The following is a 22,404-nucleotide window of genomic DNA, read 5'->3' on the forward strand; positions in this document are numbered from 1 at the left end:
TCAGCATAAGACAGACGGAACGGCACATCTGTTGTCAGATGAATTTTCTTGTGGTATTTAAGTGGTTCGACCTCAATGTCGTTATTAACATAGCTATTCTCAATTAATAGTTTCATGCAACTCAGTAGCGGATCGTGAGCTTGGCTGTGGGGGAGAAATGGTATCAAAAAGTTTCATGGATTTTGTTTTATTTTTATAAAAGCGGTATTCATGTATAAATTGCCGTGCATCGTGAAATGCCAAAATTAAGTATTGAACATTTGAATATTTGTTTTCTTTGGATATTTCATTTTTGTTCTGTAAAGTATTTGAAAAATAAAATTTCTCGAGGTTTTTGTTGGGGGGAGGGGGAATGCCCCCTATTACCCAAAGTTTTTGAGCACTCTGGCTGTAGTTAGATATTTCGATAGTTGAGCACTCTTTACCAATCTCGTTCAACATTTCACGTAGATAAAGTGCCTCTCTAGTAGCTTCACACAAAGCCATATATTCGGACTCTGTGCTTGAAAGAGACACAGTTTCTTGTTTACGAGCTTCCCATGATATAGGTGCACCAGCTAGAACAAAGGCGTAGCCGGAGTATGATCGTCTGTCCATCATATTTGCACCCCAGTCTGCGTTGACGACCGCGTGCAAGTCCACTCCTGCTTGCTTATAAAGGAGACCATAATTCAAAGTGCCTTTAAGGTATCTAACTATCCGGTTTGTTGCCTTCCAATGCTCCCCGTTGTAGTTGGAATTGAACTGGCTTAAAAAGTTAACTGCATAAGCCAAGTCAGGACGCATTGTCACTGCCAAATATAACAGTGCACCAATTAAATTCTGATATGGATATTTTTTCATTAGGTCCACATCTGGTTTAGCTGGTTTTTCCAGTTTGAAGTAACAATCTAATGGCTTGCAACTTCCATATGAAATCGTTTAAAAATTTCTAATGTGTATTCACGCTGACTCAAAAGTAAAGATCGGTTTTGCAGATCTTGCCGAAAATTTATACCTAGGCAAGTTTTAACTGGACCTATGTCCTTCATTTAAAAACATTCGGTGAGATATTGTTTAACATCGCTCAACCATATCCGATCGTTTGTGGCAATTAACAGATCGTCGACATATACAGTGATTAACATAAGTTTAAGTTTTATCTTCATAATAAACAAACATGGGTCACGTTCCGAAGGTGTGAACCCCTTTTTACGTAGTGTGGCGTTTAATTTTTGAAACCATTGGAAACCTGATTGCCGTAAACCATATAGACTTTTTAATTTTACATACCGGATTGTTCGCTTTAGCTATATCTGATTTCCATCTTTCAGCTGTGCTTCTAATTTCTCGAGCTTGTTGGTCATCCACATTCATCAGTTTTCCTGAAACCACTTTTTGTAAGATTTCACTCAAGTATTCTGGTAATTCCATATACACGCTTTGTTCAAGATCACCGTTCAAGTAAGCTGTGATCACATACATTTGATGTACTTGCAAGTTAAGCTCTGCTGCTAGTGCTCATAGCATTCGAATCGAAGTTATTCGAGCTGCGGGGGAGTATGGGACATTAAAGTCCTCCCCTGGACGTTGCGAGCACCCTTTTGCCACCACACGCGCTTTTTTCATATTACCATTTTTGGTTCGAAACAAAAAACGATTGCCAATAATTTTTCTTTCTGTGGGTCGCTCAACAATATCCCACGTTTTATTTAACATTTTTGCCATATACTCATTTTCAACAGCATTGAGCCATGATGCACCCTCATCGCCATTTACTGCTTCTTGAAATGTTTCTGGGTTATTGGTCGACGCTAGATTTGCATATTCACAATCCTCGAAATCATTGCTATTTGCATCGGAGCTTTCGGCAACTTCTTCAGTTGCACTACTTGCCGCTTGTTGATAAACTTTTTTGCATTGACCAGGTCCCGTGGTTTTAATTAGTTTTTGTCCACCTCTACCGCGTTTTGTGTCTTCGACACCTTCACATTCGCTTGAAGATTGTTCAGCAACATCGTCTGAATGAACATATAATTCATCTTTTTTCAATTGTTCGGAGATTTCATCAAACTGAACATAAATTTCATCGTTTTTGAATTTAAAATCAATTTCCAAACTCTGACTTTTCATCATTTCGTTTCTTAAACATTTTATCTTCTAGAAATTTAACATCGCGGCTAACTAAAACTTTTCTTTTATCTGGCGACCATAGGCGATATGCCTTGGCTTCTGTTGAATAGCCAACGAGGATACATTATTCTTAGCGTGAGTCAAATTTACTATTTTTATTGTCCTCATAAATTCCCCCTGTGGGTTAGGGGTTAGAATATGCCCACGGTAGGTATACCGGTCGTAAAAGGCGACCATAATACCATGGGTACCCAATCCATGAGTAAGGTGTTTTACTCGAAAGGTAGCAGGGTGGACGCGGTGTATCACCCTGTGGGACCCTAGGCAAGGTCTTTATAAAAACTGCTACCGCGGGAGCAGGAGAAGCCAGTGTGATCTGGTGCACTGCATCGAACGATGCTTTGTACTCAGGTCTCACCTCCTGTCCTGGGATGGCCCCCTTGTGGGAGCATCGCGGTGGCTGTGGTTTCAAATAGAGTTCACTTATGACACACGCTCTGAGTATACTTGTTTTTCCTTGGGGACCTAAGACCCAAGGGAATTCGGTCTCATGCTTGCCACGGCAATCCCAATTTCATTGAGAAACTGACCCTGAGGGGCAGATGATAGGTTGGTCACATCCCTTAATTTGTGACAACCGAAGATGCCGGTTAAATAAGCTGCAAAAAAGTTGACGAAAGATGGTGAAGGAACGCATGTCTATCGTCAGCCGAAAAACAATCGATAATTGTACGAGTGGGCCGGTGCTCATCTCGTCTTTTGAGATGTTTGAGGCTGCTTTAGACTGCGTAAGCGAATAGGAGGCGTTCGCTGTGTGGATGGCCACATCCTATATGTGGCAAGATTTGACGTTGTCAAATCACTGCAGTGTGGCGGACTGCAATTCAAGGATGTTGCTGGGGCAGGTACTCGGTCACTTACAGGTCTGTGAGCGGAAAGGTTGGACACATCCCTTAATTGTGGTAGGAGTTTATTTGGAGGCATATCGGAGCATAATTGTTGCGTAATTGAGTGGAAATTGGATCGAAATTAGTAGCAAAAATGGAAGCGAATATTAGACAATATGGCGTGCAATGCTAGGTCAACGTAGTGTGGTCTTAAGCGATGTCGAGAGACATTGCTGAGACGGGCACTCGGCACTCACAGGTCTGTGCGCGGAAAAGGTTGGTCACATCCCTTGAATTTAATTGTGAAGGAGTTTTATAGACGGAGCATAAATTGATGCCAAGCTCACTCTGTTTGTCAACGTAGTGCGGCCCTTTAAGCGATATCTAAGCAAAACCAAGCTCCGTCGTTAACAATGTATTTATACATTGTTGTAACACTGCAGGACAGAAAAGGTTGGTCACATTCCTAAATTGCGACAAAAACACAATATCTCAATCTGGTTAACTTGTTAATCAGATATCGAGATATCAAAATCAATGAAAGAGGGATTCTGAGGCAAGCACGGAACTCGCGGTGGAGTTGCCGTGCAACCGGGTGCCATTACCCGAAAATGGAAGAGGAGGATGGATAGTCCTCCTCGGCCAAACCAAGGCTGGTTGACTTGAACACCCCAGCTCACCGATTTGGTACCAACTTGTTGGGCCGAAGATCAACGGACATTGATCTGTGTTTTACGCCGGAGGTAAGTCTTCACGACAGGGACTCCCGTAAGTACTCACTGTCTGAAAATTTCATATACTTTGTTTTTGTAAATTCGATGGAAAATGTTAAAATCGTACTGCGCCGGAAGTTGGTGTATCAAATCAAATAAAAAAAAGTTTATAATCAGCTGTCCCATGCTGCCACCTTGTATCATTGCACCATGATTGTCCTTTTTCAATACGTATGACTTTGTACCGAAAGGTCTCAAATGAATTACTGTTGTGGTTTTCCCCGACCAAATTTTAAGTGGCACTTTGTTTTTCAGTACTTTGGTTGGGCATCTATTTCTTATATAACTTGCGGTGTTAATGGGTTTTGCCCAAAAAACAGCTGGTAAACCTGCCTGCTTTAGCATACACCGAGACATTTCTAAAAGCATTCTGTTTTTTCACTCTGCAACGCCATTTTGTTGCGGTGTATAGGGAGCAATCAGCCGGCGCTTAATACTACAATTATTTAAATAGTTTTGAAAGACGGTGATTATATATTCCAAGCCGTTGTCAGATTGAAGCATTTTTATTTTCTTCCCTGTAAAATTTTCTGCCGCATTATTAAATAATTTAAACATTTGCAGAGCTTCACTTTTTTGTTTCATAAAATAGACTTCGCTATATCGCGTAAAATCGTCCGTAAAAGTTATAAAGTATTTTGCGTCTGAAAGTGAGCGTGATCGCATTGGCCCATAAGTGTGAACGATTCTAACAAATCGGACGTGCGCTGCTCGCTTTGTTTCAGAAAACTTTCCTTTGTTTGTTTTTCGCTAATACAAATTTCATATGTTTGCAGCTTTTCGTTTGTGTCAAATTGTATGTCGTGCACCATTTTTACTACACGCTTCAAATCATTTTCGTTTAAATGACCCATTAGCTCGTGCCAATTTTGTATATTGATATTTTTCGTTTCAGAAATATTTGCAATAGGTTCAGCGCTTTTAATATAATACAAATCACCAATTCGTGAAGCTGTAAGAATGCGTTTGTTATTTTTAACAGCAATTGCTTCATCTCGTCGAAAAATTATTTCGTACCCTTTGTCGGCAATTTTTGACAGAGACAATAAATTTGTTCGTAACTCTGCCACGTACATCACTTTTTCGAAGTTGATTCTCTCACTATTTCCCCTTTCATTGATAGTCGATTTGACGTTACCAACACCTGTGATGCTAGCTGTATTGCTGTTCGCCAGGCAGAGTTTTGTTTATCTCTTTAAATGTTTTGAAGTTTTCTCTATTTGAAGACATATGCGATGAACAGCCACTGTCTAAGCACCAATATTCGTTTAGATTTTTTGCCAACAATGCTGATTCAGAGAACAAAGATTTTTCGAATTTGTCTTCGTTAGCTTGACGTTTGAATGCGAATTTTTCTCCTTTTGTTTCGCTCGGCAATTACGTGCAATGTGACCAATTCTGCCACGTTTGTTGCAATTTCGTTTTTCTTGTTTTTCTTTCGATGCATTTTGCTTGCCGTAAGTGTGGCCAGCTTGGCTTTTATTGTAACTCTTACCTTTTGATTGCGCAATTAATCCATTTTGCTCTGTATCGGCCTCTTTGCCTTTTCTGGATGGTTCTTCTTCCATTTTGAGGCAGCGATGCATAATCCCACAAATCGCACTTTATCAATATGGCACGCATTTGTAGCTTCCAGCTATCATAATTTTCAGCGTTTAGCGGATCAATCCTCACACTTGTGGCCATTTTTTAATAAATCGACGTAACTTTTTTCAGTTACCGATCGCTCAAATTTATCTCGAATTTAACTTCTTGAAAAAATTACTATTTTCCGAATTTAGGTAGGGCTGGGCCCATAACCTGTTGTTTCAAACGTGTACTTTATTCGGAAATGATATAAACGGAAGTGAAGTAAGTACAAAAAGAAATTACAAATAGTATATGAACAAGTTACAGTACATTGAAATAATACAGGGTTGCATTAGGATTACTTCGCATTCTCCAACAAGTATAAAGAATAAACGAATTAAATATAAGAACCCTACACCTATCGAATAAAAAGTACCACTTCATGGAAATACAGACTCCTCCTGAGCTTTTTCTGCCTGTTCACGACTGTTTTCAAATAAACTAACACCCGGCAATTCCGTTTTTCACGATACGCTAAATCTTATATTACGCTATGTCTGTAGTAGTAGCTATTTGAAGTTTTCCGCGCTAGATTTTTCGTGCGATTTTATTAATCTGATTCTAGAATTAAAACTCGAAGTAGGTGCTCGTATTAAAGAAATATTTTTTGGAACAAGTAATCAATTCCTGTTCTGCACAGCAAAGGAATTGATTACATTTCAATTACCCAAAGCAAATATCAAAAGTAATTTCGTTTTTTTTGAGGCTCAATTACAACAACCTTTTTCTTAGTAATTGAAAATTTCTTTCCAAGTACTTTCGATAGGAATGGGAAATGTAATCGAAATTTCTTTCAATTACATGACAAGGAATGGAAAAAGTACTTTCGAATTTCCCATTCCATTCCTCAAAGGAATTTGGAAAGTATTTGAAAAACTACAAGTTAGTAGGTGTATAAAAACTTACTCCGGTTGATATGGGTGTCTTTTCGGGTAACACTTTTCATTATTTCTTAAGATTTTTCTTGTGAGTGGTAACTGAAGGCATTTCGAATGAAATGAATATCAAATCATTATCCTATTGAAGTTCCCAGCTAAGTAAGGGCATCTTCTCTCATTTCCTCCGCTATCAAAGGGTGGTTGCTATAGGAAAACAGCACAAGTTTAAATTTTCTTTGATACATTCAGCTGGCATAACGTAAACACCATAAATGTTCTCGAAAACTTTTTTCTCGTATATTCCTGGGGTCTTCTCATCAGCTCTTGATATTTTGCTAGCATCCATAGTTACCTCCTCTGAACCATATTGTAATAAATATTACAGCAGACAATGACAAAGAGTCGTCCGTATAAAACCTCAGACACGTTTGAAGTGAAGTGGAATAAAGGTATAGCGGCACTAGATGCAGCTACATTTGTCTAGCCGAAACATTCTTTATATATAAAAGTTTGCGTCAGAAATGATGCATCGTTTTAAAAATATTTCGTCTCCTTGTGTGGAAAGATTCGTGGTCAGATATTCTTCAGTGCCCTATTGTTTTTAATCCGGGATATTTGCATTTCCACCTCCCCACAATTCAAGGTTTGCCTGTGTACCAGGGCCAATGACTATGTTACACAGTTAATCATCTCCCACGCTTTTGGCAATAAGGCGTTATGCAAAGTGTGCGAGTTTGTAGGTAATGATATCTATTGTTCCTATCATACCTTCGTTACAATATATATTGTCACGGATATTAGCATCACTAAGTTATTCCATCACTAAGGCGATGCTAAGGCCATGCCAAGCAGTATTTACGTAATAATCAAATCAAGTATACACATATATAAGGCAGCCCAGAGAGATGTCACACACAGATGCATTTACTTATACGCCTATGTGCGCGCGAGAGACTGTAAACTACAAACATTCACATCAATAATTCAATCTTTATGTATCTACATAAACGAATAAATAATTGCGTCTACACATATGTGCCATGTACGAATACGAGCAGCGGAGAGTCAATGCGCAAACACATGGATATATCTGAGAAGTTTGAGAGCTACTGGACAATGCTAGTACATTCTGGAAAAATGCGAACGAGGAAACCAAAGGAAGGGTATAAAAGGCAACAGATGAAGAGGCGCTGTAATTCAGTTTGAGTTGAGCTATCAATGAGTTATTGATTAAGCACGCGATCTGGCGGCCAATAGTAGAGTTTAATTTGAGTTATCAATCAGTTTGGTTATTAAGCCAGAGAGTAGCAAAGTATAAGTGTTATTGTGAAGTACTTTAATAAAGGCCATTTTTCCATCATTCAATATTGGAGTTATTTATTCAACAGTTTAGTGATTCGAACTTAGCAGAGGATTGCAAATAAGAGGATTTGCAAGTAAATTCGTTACAATATGTATATCATATGCAAGTGCGTACCTGAACTGAACTCCTCCTAAAAAACTGGACTGATTTTAATGAATATTTGTGTGTATAGTAAAGGGGAATTGTGGATACTTAAGATTCACAGCTGGGTCCGTTTTCTTTCTTATTTTTCGGGAAATGAACCAGGGGCCGATTTCCTTAAAATTTGGTAGGGTATACTTCCTTGACTAGCTTATTATTTGAGAAACGCGTGTGACCCGTTTTCATCACCCCAACAGCGGTTGAAAAAGCCATGAAGAAATCAAACCCTCTTAATCAATAGGCCCAAAGCCAGTACACCTTAGCTCTGACGGCGTAAGCTACCTGACGCACGTTTTCAAGCCTGGGAAACCGGCCAACGAAGGTGAGTCATAACGACCGCTATCACTCCATTCGCCAGTAGCGAAGACATTGGAAACCTTCTTACACCCTCCTTTTACTCCGAATCTTCGCCTAGCCACTCAGCGTGGCTTACGCAAAATGCATAGCACTACCAGCGCTGTCAAAAGCTTTTGACACAGTCAACTATGGCATTTTACTCCAAGCTATAGAAGGTTCACCTTTTCCTCTTTATATAAAAATATGGACGGCCAATTATCTGAACCTAGCGGAGCAAATCCACTGCCACTTTGTTTATGACGGGGATTATTGGACGTTCACGTCGATGTTGTTACGCTACCGACTGTCAGTCATCCAAAGATCTTAGGTTACTTACCGGCAGCACTTGGGAAAAAGATAAAGAAACGTCGCTAGCCACGTACGAAGCCATTGGCCGGTCGCTCAACAGCAAATCTAAACTACGATGATACAATCTTACCATAACTGTCCTTATTTATGGCAAGGAGAAATGAATAGCCAATCATAGAAGAAAGTGCTTGTGTTTTACAAAAGTCCAGGAGTTACTATGGCCTAATAATAATGATGATTTAAAGGTTTTCTCTACCATTTCAAACTTGTCAGATTCAAACAAGTTACAATCCGGTTTCGACAATGTCGCTGCCTGGTGTAATTCAAACAATCTACCGCTAAATGTTAGTAAATGTTTTCACGTAACATTTTCAAAATCGCGTTATCCCATACTCACGTCTTATACCATTTGCGGTTCTCGCCTCTCGACTTTTACAGAACTGAAAAATCTTGGGGCAGTTTTCGACTCTAAATTTTCGTGCTCGATACATTTAAATTCTACAGTTGCTAAGGCCTATTCTCTTTTTGCTTTTATCCGGCATTTTAGCTCAAATTTTACGGATCCTTATACTCTTAAGATACTTTTCACCTCACTTGTTCGCTGAAAGTTGGAATATACCTGTTTCATTTGGCGACCCTACAATGAGTGTCATATCAAGAGGCTCGAAAATGTGCAAAAAATCTTTGTTCGCTTTGCACTGCGTTCTTTGAATTTTTCCGACCCGATTCCTTCCTACGAAGCCAGATGTGCACTCATCAACCTCCAGTCTCTAGAATCTAAAAGAACCTTGCTGTCAATGACTTTTGTTTTCGACATTATCAACGAATCAATCGATGCGCCAGCTCTCCTCGAGGTTATTCGATTCCATGTACCAAACAGGCCGCTTAGAAATAGAAACATGTTTTATACGGGGTTTATTCGGACCCTCTAATTTTAATGCTCCCATTTCTCGAACATTAACAGAATTTAATCTTCGCTCAAATTCTTAAAAAATCGACTTTTCATTATCTAAACCTATTTTTAAAGCTGTAATTGCTCATGCATAATTATATTATATTTTATTTTTTTTTTTTTTGTATTTTGTATTACATTTGTTTATCTCCTCTACGTAGTCTGTAAGTATTGTAACGAATTTACTTGCAATTTCCCTTATTTGCAATCTTATACTAAGTTCGAATCACTAAACTGTTGAATAAATAACTCCAATATTAAATAATGGAAAAATGGCCTTTATTAAAGTACTTCACAATAAATAATACTGCTATTAGTCGCCAGATAGCGTCTTAATCAAAACTGAATTATTGCGCCTCGAATGTTGTTTCCTTTTATACTCTCTGATTTCCTCGTTCGCATCTTCTAGGCGCTTCCATTTCCAGAATCTACTAGTTGGCCATCAACTATCAAATTTCTCGGCTGTAACTACAATTGCACGATTTTATAGCTTCTCTCATTGCATACTTTCGGGAGTATCTCAGTTATATACATGTGGTCGTGCGTTGCTTCTCAGCTGCGTGTACGTACATATGTGTAGACATAATGATTGATTATCTTATGTAGATACAAGTGACTGTCTGCTTTATTGTTGTTGTTACTTCATTTACTTAGCATCAGACTAGGGATGTAAGTATCACTTAGTGTCACTCATATTTGTCACACTGCCCTCCACCTAAGTCTGATCGTCCCGATCAGACAAATCTCTCGATCTAAGCAATTTTTGATATTTGCATTGCACGGCCTTAATTGGGACTCAAGTCTCCACCTTCCTCCATACAGAAAGAGACTTCTTCTTATTAACTTACCCACTCTGGAAAATCGGAGAATATTACTGGGGTATTGTTCATCCATAAGCTCATTATTGGAGAAATTGATTCCGCGGACCTCCTCAGCCGCTTGTTTTTTGCGGTTCCCCCTAGAGTATCCAGACACTACGTTCCTTTCTATTTACCCCTTTGTCGACGAAATTTTGCTAAAAATAATCCTCTTATTATCTGGTGCGCGCACTACAATGACTTGTATAGCTGCATCAGTCTTGAATGTACTTTTGCCACTATACGTAATGCAATACTTGCCTATCTAATTTAAGAGATACAAGCTAATTTAATTTGCCGGCATTTTATTTCTTCGATAAAAAACAGGAACTATCTCTCTTAAGGATGGAGGAACATTTATCAACATGTATCATTAAGAAGGAACAAGACAGTACTGTGTTGATTGGAATCTGGTGCATTCCAACAACGTAAAAAACATGCTTTTTCATGAGTCACTGACCGGAATCGTATGCATTCCGGCAGTATAATCTTATGGGTCAGGCATCGAGCTGATTGGAATCCGGTGCATTCCAACAACACAGGTCATGTTACTTTTTTATGCCTTGTGATGGCGTATCCTCATTACACTACTCTTAGCACTGCCGGATTCCCATGACATGCTGATTGGAATCTTGTTGCATTCCAACAGGGAGATTGGAATCCACTGCATTCCGATATCATGCTGAGCGGAATCTGATGCATTCCGCCAGTATAAGATTTCGGTATAAGATCTTATTTCTACTCATATTTCTTATTATTATTATATTTTGAAATTAAATAGTAATGTTCATTAATATTTCTTTGTTTGTAATATAACATTGTTGAAATCTCGATATATCTTAAATATTATCTTTTGAGTTGTATATTTATATATCTTTTATATTATGCAGTCGACCATAGTTTGTCGTCGACTTTAAATAATAAATAAATAATAATAAATAAAAATAAATAAACGCTGCCAGCCTTTCCAAATGAACCACTTTCATTTTGATTCGTGGTTTGCCAATGGTTTGTATGCGGTACACTACATCGTTGATCCGTTTTACAACTTTGTATGGGCCTTCCCAATTACACTGCAATTTCGAGGACAAACCTTTTTTTCGTTGTGGGTTGTATAACAGCACCAAATCTCCTTCCGGAAACCCTTCTGAATAAATTGCTTTATCGTACCTCGCTTTCATCTTGTCACTCATAATCTTTGCTCGTTGCCTTACCAAATCGTGTATCTCTCTCAGCTCTTCTTCCAAGACACCAGTGGATTTCTTGACATTTCTCTCCGTTTCGGCATCTATCCCATACTTCAAATCAGCTGGCAGTCGAAGGTCATTGCCAAAAATTACCTTGCGGGAGTTTGGCCCATTGTCTCATGTACTGCCGATCGGTAGGCCATCAAGAATAATGATATGTGTATACTTTCCTTAAATGCTCCTTCAATGTTCTATGGAAACGTTCCACCATACCATCGGACTGAGGATGCAATGCAGTTGTCCGTGTTTTCCGAATGCCCAACTTCTTGCACATTTCTTGGAACACAGCTGATTCAAAATTCCTGCCTTGGTCAGAATGTAACTCCATTGGTACCCCATACCTTGCAACCCAGTCGTTTGTAACCACTTCTGCTACTGTTTCTGCTTCTTGGTTTGAGATTGCGTATACCTCTGGCCATTTACTGAAATAATCCATAACCACCAGTATTTGTTTCCGCGGTTGCTAGTAGGAAATTGAACTGCGACATCCATAGCGATCCTTTCAAATGGCGCACCTGAGTTATATTGCTTCATCTGGCCATGACTTCGGGTTTTGGGCCCTTTCGCTCTGCTGCAAACCTCGCAGTTCGCAATACACTCAGTGACCGACTGACGGCAACCAACCCAATAGAATCTCTGCTTAATCTTCTCGAGCGTCTTTGTGATTCCAAGATGACCTCCGCTTAGACCATTATGCAGCCCGCTGAGCACGTCAGGAATCCTCTTTCTGGGAACAACTATCAGTTTCTTCTTGCATTGACCAACCTCACTCTTCCATACTCGATGCAAGCAACCGGATATCAATTCAAAACTGTTCCACTGTGCCCAATATAACTTCGCAATGGGATTCGCTGCTGACATTTCTTTATTTGGTATTTCGTTTCGTTCGAGCCCTTGCATAACTTGTGACAGATATGTATCTTCTAGCTGATACTTGCTTAGTTTTCCCTTGTCCCATTCATCCGCACAAGTTATAGTCATTAGCCGGACATCTATAATGTCTTCTTTAGCCTCGGCCTTTGAACAGTGCTTGCATTCCAAACTACATGGTCTTCGTGACATTGCATCGGCATTCCCATGGGTACTACCTTTCCGATGCTCAATGGAAAAGTCATAGCTTTGTAGCCGCTCGATCCACCGTGCCAATTGTCCTTCTGGATTACGGAACTGCAGAAGCCATTTCAACGCTGCGTGATCTGTCCTGACGCGGAATCGCTGGCCGTAGAGGTATTTGTGAAAATGTTTAATGCACTCTACCAATGCCAACAGCTCTCTCCGTGTAACGCAATAGTTCCTCTCTGCTTTTCCAATCGAACGGCTGTAGTATGCAACTACCTTTTCTTGTCCATCGACCAGTTGTGATAAAACGCCTCCTATAGCATATCCACTCGCATCTGTATCTAGAATAAATGTTGCTCCTGGAATCGGATATGCTAACATTGGGGCAGTGCACAAACGCTCCTTTAATGTTTGGAAAGCCACTTGTTGCTCCTTCTTCCATTCATAAGTTTTATTTTTTCTTGTAAGCTCATGGAGGCTATGGGCTACGCTGGAAAAATTTGGTACAAATCAGCGGTAATATGTGCGCAGCCCAAGGAATCTTCGCAATTCATGTAGGTTCTGTGGTCTTGGCCAATACTCTATAGCCTCCATCTTTTCGGTCGCAGTGACCCAAATAATTTACTTCTTTTTTAAACTGCGCACACTTTTTGGGACTAAACTTCAGTCCAGCGCCAGCTATTCTCTGGAAAACTTCCTCCAAGTTCTTAAGATGTTCATCAAAGTTCTTGCCCAATACGATGATGTCGTTCAGGTACACCAAGCATGTTTTCCAATGTAGTCCTTTCAGTACCTGGTCCATGAGTCTCTCAAAAGTATTTGGTGCATCACAAAGTCCAAAAGGCATCACTGTAAATTGCCAAAGACCATCACCGACACTGAAGGCTGTTTTCTCTTTATCTTCCTCCTTCACCTCAACTTGCCAGTAGCCGCTTTTCAAGTCCAGCGTGGAAAACCATTTCGTACCAGATAGCGTGTCCAGAGTGTCATCAATTCTTGGCAATGGATAGCTATCCTTTTTCGTAACGCCATTCAACTTCCGGTAGTCCACGTAAAACCTCATTTTTCCATCCTTCTTCTTTACAAATACTACCGGTGAGCTCCATGGACTAGCTGATGGTTCGATGACGCTGTTGTCGCTCATTTCTTGTATGATTTGACTGACAACTTCCCGCTTCGCCAGTGGAACACTGCGTGGAGCTTGACGGATCGACCTCGCATCTCCAGTGTCAATTTGATGTTTCACAACGTTGGTTCGGCCTGGTTTGGGACCATCCTGGTCAAATGTGCTCGCGTACTTTAGGAGCAGTTGTTTTGCCTTACTCTGATATGCTTCCTCTAGCCCATGCGTCCATGCCGTGATGTCATTTGAAAGATCAGTATTACTAGCTGAAATGTGTTCCTGGAACTGTTCACAGTTAATAACTAATTCAGCCTCTTGGCATCTTCCCAAAATAGCTCCTTTAGTCAGCTCGAGTGGTGACTTGAACCCATTGAGTACTCTTACCGGAATACGTCCATCTTGTTTTGTCATAGCCAGGGTTTTTCCTACAAGTATATTCAGTGCTGATTTGTTTGCTGCTTCGACAACCCACAATTTTTTGTCCCACAATCTCCATCAACCTTTGCCCAGATGACTGCTTCGGATTTTGGTGGTATTGGCTGACTCTCTTCCAGCAGCACTCGTTTACTGCTGTAGCCTCTCTCGTAGCCGAAATTAAGTGGTACACCCATGTTCTTATATCGTATCGTCTTGCTTTGCATGTCGATCTTGATCCCCTGGTCGATTAAGAAGTCCACTCCAATTATGATTTTATCAACAATCTCTGCCACTATAAAATTGTGTACTACCGTGACGTTCCCAATTGCGACTTCACATGATACTTCTCCTAGAAGCGTGCTGTCTTATCCAGTGGCTGTACGCAATCTTGCTCCATGCAATGGTCTAATCTTCTTGTTGACTAAATCGGCTCGAATGATGGAATGAGATGCACCCGTATCTACAGTCAGTAAACATTCTTTTCCATCCACATGCCCTCCGACAGTAAGATTGCTCGACCTTCTTCCAATTTGCGAGATAGGGATTATGGAGCATTCAACTGAGGGAGCCAGCTGTCGCCCCTTGCTTCTGACTCACTTTAGATTAACGACTGAGTAGATTTGGAGATCTGGTCATCTCCTTCAGCTCTGCGTTTACGACCACCCACATTGTTGGAAATGTTAGGGTTGGTGTTGCAATAACGCCCTCTCGGTGTACTCCACGGATGCGTCCGCATTTGCCAAATGTGCCAACCTTTCAACATCCGAGGCAAACTCCTGCAAAGTCTCATTAGCTTTTTGGTAACGGTTTTGCAACTCTATTTGGTGTATTTTCTGCCTGAGTTCGCTTCCGTATCGCCTCTCTAGAGCACTCATCAATGCGTCATAACTGTTCCGTTCGTACTCTGGAATAGTCTGTAAGATTTCGGCAGCTGATCCTTTTCATTGCTACGAAGAGTGCAGCAACTTTATCTTCAGCACTCCAGTTGTTCACTGCTGCGGTCTTCTCAAACTGAATCTTAAACACCTGGAAAGGAACAGAGCCGTCAAAAGAGTTTTTACCTTCGTATTGCTTGCTGAAACAGCTGGGCGATTTAGTTGTAACTGCTCCATACGACCTTTAAATCATCTACTTCGGCTTGAAATTGAGCCATTTTTGCATCCTGCGCTTCCAGTTTTGATGATACTTGTTCCAAAATTTCTGCCGACATTTCAGATATACGTGCCTCTTGCGCTTCCAATTGAGATACCATATATGTCTTTTGGTCTTCCAGTTGAGATGACACTTGCGACGTCATTTCTGAAATACGTGCCTCCTGTGATTCCAGTTGGGATGCTATATATATCTTTTGTTCTTCCAGTCTTGGATGTTATCTGTGTCGACTTTTCTGAAATACGCGTTTCTTGTGCTTCAATCTTCGATGTTATGCGTGTCTCCTGCGATTCCAATTTTGATGACATGTTGGTAGATATTTGTGATGACATTTCGGACAATTGTACCGATATTGGAGCCAATATCATGTTCAGGTCTGTGTTCGCCATTGTCTGCGGTGTTTCATTTTTCTCCTCCAATTTTGTTGTTGTCTCGTCCCCATCAGGATAAAAGACAAACTCGTCCACATCAATTCCTTGCGACTCCATTACCTCTCGTAGCCGTGCTTGAAGTTCGATCTTATTGCCGGTTGTATTTAATCCACGGCTCTCCAACTCCTTTTTCAGTTTCTGGATCCTCAATTCACTCAACTTTGCCATGTACAAGTTGTATTCCCAATCTTCGGAATTTATTCAACAATTCCTCTTCTGACACCAATTGTAACGAATTTACTTGCAATTCCCCTTATTTGCAATCTTATACTAAGTTCGAATCACTAAACTGTTGAATAAATAACTCCAATATTGAATTATGGAAAAATGGCCTTTATTAAAGTAATTCACAATAAATAATACTGCTATTGCTCGCCAGATAGAATCTTAATCAAAACTGAATTATTGCCCCTCGACTGTTGTTGCCTTTTATACTCTATGATTTCCTCGTTCGCACCTTCTAGGCGCATCCATTTCCAGAATCTACTAGTTGGCCATCAGCTATCAAATTTCTCAGCTGTAACTACAACGAATTTGTATGAATCGTGACCTTTCTAATTAAGATCTCACATACCACTTCTCCTTGGACTTGGTTATACTCGCCAGTGACCGTACGCAGCCTTGCTTCAGGTAATAGCTTTACTCTCCTGTTGACCAAATCAGATCGGATTAAGGAATGAGATGCGCCCGTATCTACAGTCAGTACACATTCTTTGCCATCCACATTTCCTTTGACCGTAAGGCTGCTCGATTTTCTTCCAATTTGTGAGATAGATATACAGGGCATTCAATAGCTGGGGCAAGTTCTCGATCTTTACATCTGACTCGCTCTTGCTTATCTCCTCCAGCTTTGCGTTTACGACAAGCCAAGTTGGAACTACCAGGACCGGTGCTGCAATGAAATGCAATGTGACCTGGGTTACCGCACTTGAAACACTTCATAACTCCGGCATTTTTCTGTTGCGATCCCTTCAGTGCCCCAAAATTGTGTCTACCCAATCAGGCCTTTCTCCTTCCACACGGCGTGCTTTAAAACTGGCTTACACAGAAGCGAAGCTGTTTCCTGAGTCAGCGCATGGGATACTGTTTCAGCAAATGTGGGTTTTGGGTTTGCATATGTCGCTCGCTTCCCATATTCCATTGATAATGCACGGAATTTTTACCCTTTCGGTGTATTCCACGGGTGCGTCCGCATTTGCCAAATGAGCCAACCTTTCAACATCCGAAGTAAATCCCTACAAAGTCTTATTAGCTTTTTGGTAACGGTTTTGCAATTCTATTTGGTGTATTTGCTTCCTGTGTTCCCTTCCGTATCGCCTTTCTAGACCGCCCATCAATGTTTCGTAATTCTTTCGTTCTCCCTCTTGAATGGTCTGTACGATTTCAGCTGCAGGTCCTTTCAATGCGACGAACAGCGCAGCAACCTTATCTTCAGTATTCCAATTGTTAACCGCTGCGGTCTTTTCAAACTATAGCTTAAACACCTGGAAAGGAACAGAACTGTCAAAGGTTGGTGTCTTTACTTTTGGATTACTCGCTGGAACTGCTGGGCGATTTTTTTGCCGCTCCTGCATACGACCCCTCAAAGCTTCTATCTCGGCATCCATTTTGTCCTCGAGCTGTACAATTTTTGTATCCTGTGCTTCTAACTGCGAAGAAATTGTGTCACCTGCAATGATAAGCGCTCATCTTGTGCTTCCATCTTGGATGTAATCGGTGTCGACATTTCTGAAATACGCGTTTCTTGTGTTTCAATCTTCGATGTTACTGTCGACATTTGTGCAGATATTGCAACTAACATCATGTTCAAGTCTGTGTTCGCCATTGTCTGCGGTGATTCATTTTTCTTCTCCAATTTTGTTGTCTCATCGCCATCAAGATGAAAGAGATACTCTTCCACGTTAATTCCTTCTAATTCTATTGCCTCTCGTAGTCGTGCCTGAAGTTCGAGTTTATTACCGGTTGTATTCAATCTACGGCTCTCCAACTCCTTTTTCAGTTGCTGGAACTTCAATTCACTCCACTCTGCCATGTCCTTGTTGTACTCTGCAACTCTGGAATTTATTCAACAATTCCTCTTCTGACACCAATTGTAACGAATTTAGTCCGCTTATTTGAAACCTCCTGCTAAGGTTCGAATCGCTAAACTGTTGAATAAATAACTCCAATATTCAATAATGCAAAATGGTCTTTATTAGACTACTTTGAAAGTACTTCACAATAACACTTATACTTCACAACCAATAGCGTGCTTAAATCAAATCTGATTACTGACTACTCAGATTTCTCTGCTTTTATACTCTCTGTTGTCTCGTCTACCCATTTCTCCTAAGGTCTAGTAACTTCGCGAACTCCGTGCTTGGTTACCAGCCATATATGTACATGTATATTTGTAGTTTATAGTCTCTCGCATAGCCATATGCCTGTGTATGCGTGAGTACTATTTCGGCTGATGACTACATCTGTGTGTGAGTTATCTCTTCGTTGCCTTGTATGTATGTGGGTAATGATGATTAATATTTTTATGTAGCAAGAGTGGCAGCTTACTTTATTGTTGTTGTGCCTTATTTACTTAGTATCATTATTTACTTAGTAATGATGTGAGTATCACTTAGTGATACTAATATTCGTCACAATACGTTAAATACATATTTTTAGGCGTCCTTACGAAATGATTTCTTTGAAATTTTAGCATTGTAGGTTTTTAATTAACGGATATATCACGTTAGATGTATCTGGTATACGCGTTTTTGTATTTTTAATAGAAAGTGGACGTGCTCATCAACCGATTTTCGAAACTATATCAACAGGCGTTCACCTTTCAATTAAAAAGGCACATAACAATATTCAACGCTGTGTCTTTAACCTTGATGTTTAGCGACCTTTCTTTAATAATTTATCTCAGTATTGCTAGCTGGAGGTCAAAATTTTAATTAAAAAAATATATGAAAGACGCGATAACTTACGAAGAGATTTAAGGCCGAGCTTCCCTTCCAATTTTCGTCGCGCTCCTTTTTCCTTTTTCATACAAGTTGGCGGGGCGGGACCTACTTGTTTTATGCCGACTTCGAACGGCATATGCAAGGCAGATGAGTTTTCAGTGAGAGCTTTTCATTGCAGAAATACACTCGGAGTGCTTGCCAAACACTACCGAGGGGCGACCCCCCCTAGACAAATTTTTTTCTAATTGTTTCTAAAATTTTGATGTTGCTTTGCCCGGGGCGTGAGGTAGGCGGCTACCACCACACAACGGCGGCCGTCAAAATTTTAGCTCCGCAAAAAACAGTAAAACGTCTTTATTTTTGCCAATATATTTCAATTATCTTCGTTAATCGTCTTAGAGCGTTAATTTATTTTTCACGTATTTACCGCCTAACGTGAAGTATTGCACTGTGTTTCTTTAGCCGTTTTCAAGATATCGCTGCGGCAAGCCGATCAAAACCTCTTTTAATAAGTAGGCGTTCCCGCGTCCATGTTTACATTTTTTAATACAGATAGAGTCAGCTCTACACAGGCAGCCAATGTGCCAAATTTGAAGAGAAAGGCTTTATTTGCTTATTTTTTTAAACATCGAATAATTATTTTAATAGGAAATATTTGATACATAAAACGATTACGTCCGGTCAGAATAAGTAGTATGTCAAATTGCATTACGATACCTTTATTTAAATGAAAGTTATTGCAAAAATAATGTGAGTATGACTTTTAGCAAATATAGGTTGGATGATCGAATGGATGGATACAAAATGCTCACTTAATTTTTTTCTGTTGAGTCTACGTTTTTTCGCGTTGTGATCAATCGAAACATGAGTTACTGCAAGGTTCACCCGGGTGCCCTATTATACGGTTACCCTATACCGAAAACCCGGTTATTATCCGAGTAACCCGAGCATCATCGGAGGTCTAATTATGAAATCAAGCGAAAAATGCCTCCCAGCTTGGTTCTCCTTCATGTTACTAATTATCACAAATATACTAAGTTCTCGCTGGAGGGTAATAATAAGCAGTATGCCCACATACATCTTATTGTTGTTTTAACAGTGCTTTTCTCCATTCAATGGGCACGACCCCTCACAAATTGTCATCAAAGTCCTCTAACGGGAGTCCAAGGAAACTGGCATTTTCAACGGGGGCGGACCATGTTTACAGGGAGATTGGTGTTTGAGGCGTAGGTTCCACATTACAATTGAAAGGTGGTTGGTGTCGTGTGGGAACACGTCGCATGCAGGACATACATTACGTATGTCGGGGTTGATTCTGGAGAAGAAAGAGTTTAACCTGTTTGAGTATCCAGCACTAAGATGGGCCCGGGTGACTCGTGTCTCCCTTGGTAGTGTGTTTTCTTCTTCTGCAAGAGTAGGATATTGTATATTGATAACAAGGTTCACCGGGCGCATTCTGGCAAAGGGGGATTACCAATTCTGTGTTGATTTTGCTTAGGGCCTCTTGGGGCTTGTCTGGATCAAACTGCTCATTGGCAAGTGTCGGATCTCGTCATAGTGCTTATGGAGATTTTCCCATAAGGGTAGTATCCTGGTTTGTTTAGCAAAAATTGCCTGTTCAGCATTTCATTGTGCTCGTTCATGTTGAGATCTTTGGCCTCACTATGTAGATGTTGTTCGGGGGTCATAAGGAGACATCCCGTTGCAGTTATAATTGCAGTATTTTGACAGGCCTTTAGCCTTTTCTAGTATGTGTTTGTGGATGTTGAGAGCACCATGGCACAGAGGTTCGTGTCTCCGCTATTAAGCACAAATCGTTTTGTAGCGAGTTACTTAATATATACAAGTAAAGCTAATATAAGCGTGTTAAAAAAGAATTTAGACGACTAAGAGGTGTTATTTTTTGAATTTATAAGTTGTGATATAAAAGTCGTTTAGCACTCAAAATAAATACTTACATAAAAAGCAATATATCAGCACTCATAGAAGTATATGTATATGTATACGATATATTATTACAACAAACAAAAAATATCTTGTACTCGAACCTCTCCTTGGGGAATTAAAAAGTAATTAATTTGCTTTGGTGGAAAGGAATTGACTACTTTACCCAAGTACTTGTAATGGGGAGTTGACGGTAATATATCTAATTCTTAAAGTAATTATTACTACCAGCTCTGCTTACATGCACATATCAACATGTTGTATTAAGGAACTCTGAGTTGTATCTTTTCACTTTCAGCTTCAGTCCAAGGATAATAAAATGGAAAAATTGCTGCAACGACTGGCCACTTTACATGAATTTAATGAGCAATTTGATATTCAAAACAAGGACCTTCGGTTACACATACATAAACTAGAAGAACGCTTGAATGCACTTCGTGGGCAAGTTGCAAGTTGTGCTCGCTGTCAAGAATTAATGGCCCAACTTGAAATATGTTCAAATGAGAAACAGTTATATGCTTCAGATGTGGCTATGATGAAAACTCTCGTTTATCGACTAAACGTACAAATTGAAAGTTATCAAGATCGTTTGCGTCTGTGTAGAGATAGTGGGACCAATTGTGCCACCACATGTAGCTCCAGCACAGGTGACAATCTACAGCAGACATCGCACATTGCAACTTGGGAGAAGTGTGATTTGCGCACACACACACTATCTCCTTTGCTACAGTCATATGATGAAATGATTCGAGATAAGGATCAGTTAATACAACAATATAAACAGGAGTTTGAACACTTTACAGGAGAACTTAAACGAACCTTAGAAGAAAACAATCGTTTATTGCAACAAAATGAAAGTTTACGTCGGGAAGTATGCTCCTGGCGAGAAGAACGTAGCCGTTTGCAAGCGCAGATCGATGTGTGTCGTGCGAAAGTGGAGGCTCAAACAAGAAAGTCCGACTTAGCAAAGGAAAAACTTGTTGAGGTGATGCATTGCTATGAACAAAAAATGCAGTCACTAGTTCTTGACATGGAACACTTGCAATCGGCATACACGCGCTGCAAGAATGAATTGGCATCACTGAAAAGTATTACAACACAGTCACCTGAAAACTTGGCAAACGCTTTGCAGGAATGCAAAACGCTTCTGGAACAATTAAAGGAACAACATAGTAAGGAAAAACAAATGCTTGAGAATACTATCGAAGAGTTTCGGGTGCGACAAAGCGAGGAAAATAGTAAAATTGTTAAATTGAAAATGGAAAATAAAGAGTTACAGACGAAGCTGGAAGAGGAGCACACTGTAGCCGAAGAGCTTCATCATCGTGCTACTTCTTTTCAGCGAGCATCTGAAAAAATAAAACGTTCAAGAGACCGATTAAAAGCACGACTACGAATTGCTTTGCAATGGGCCCAAAAAATGGAGGAGGGCGAAGCAAATATACAGAGTACTTGGGACGCTCTGAAACGTCTTGAGACAATTGTTAAACACAAAGAGTCACAAGTGCGTGGGTTATATGCTCGTCATTTGCAAGAAATTGATAAAATGCAAAAGAAGCTAGTTCAAAAAGAAGATACCATACGAGCTATTCTAAGAGGAAAGCTTGCTATTGGCGAACATCCGAACTAAAGTTATTTAAACTCATACTCCTCTAACATCTAAACAATAATCTCACTATAAACGTATTAAGAAGGTTAATTTTTAAAACATAAACTAAGCTTGATGTAATTAAAAAATGTCACACCCTAAGAACTAGTTAAAATATAACGAGATTATCTTCATATTCGTACTTAGCTCCTAATCGTTAATTATATAACTAGAATTCCCGTATACATAAATTTTTCCCCTCGA

General features: G+C 40.0%; 1 protein-coding gene across 1 annotated transcript in view; it reads left to right on the forward strand.

Moving 5' to 3' along the window:
• Cep89 (Centrosomal protein 89kDa) overlaps window positions 1–22,182 on the forward strand; it is a 77,280-nt gene extending 55,098 nt beyond the window's left edge. Inside the window, exon 2 of the mRNA XM_067777121.1 lies at window positions 20,851–22,182. Within this exon, the coding sequence (XP_067633222.1) occupies window positions 20,851–22,182 (1,332 nt within the window). The remainder of the gene's footprint in view (window positions 1–20,850) is intronic.
• The last annotated feature ends 222 nt before the right edge of the window (window positions 22,183–22,404 follow it).

The sequence above is a fragment of the Eurosta solidaginis genome, chromosome 3 (genome assembly GCF_040869045.1).
Source record: "Eurosta solidaginis isolate ZX-2024a chromosome 3, ASM4086904v1, whole genome shotgun sequence".
In the NCBI taxonomy this organism is placed as follows: Eukaryota; Metazoa; Arthropoda; class Insecta; order Diptera; family Tephritidae; genus Eurosta; species Eurosta solidaginis.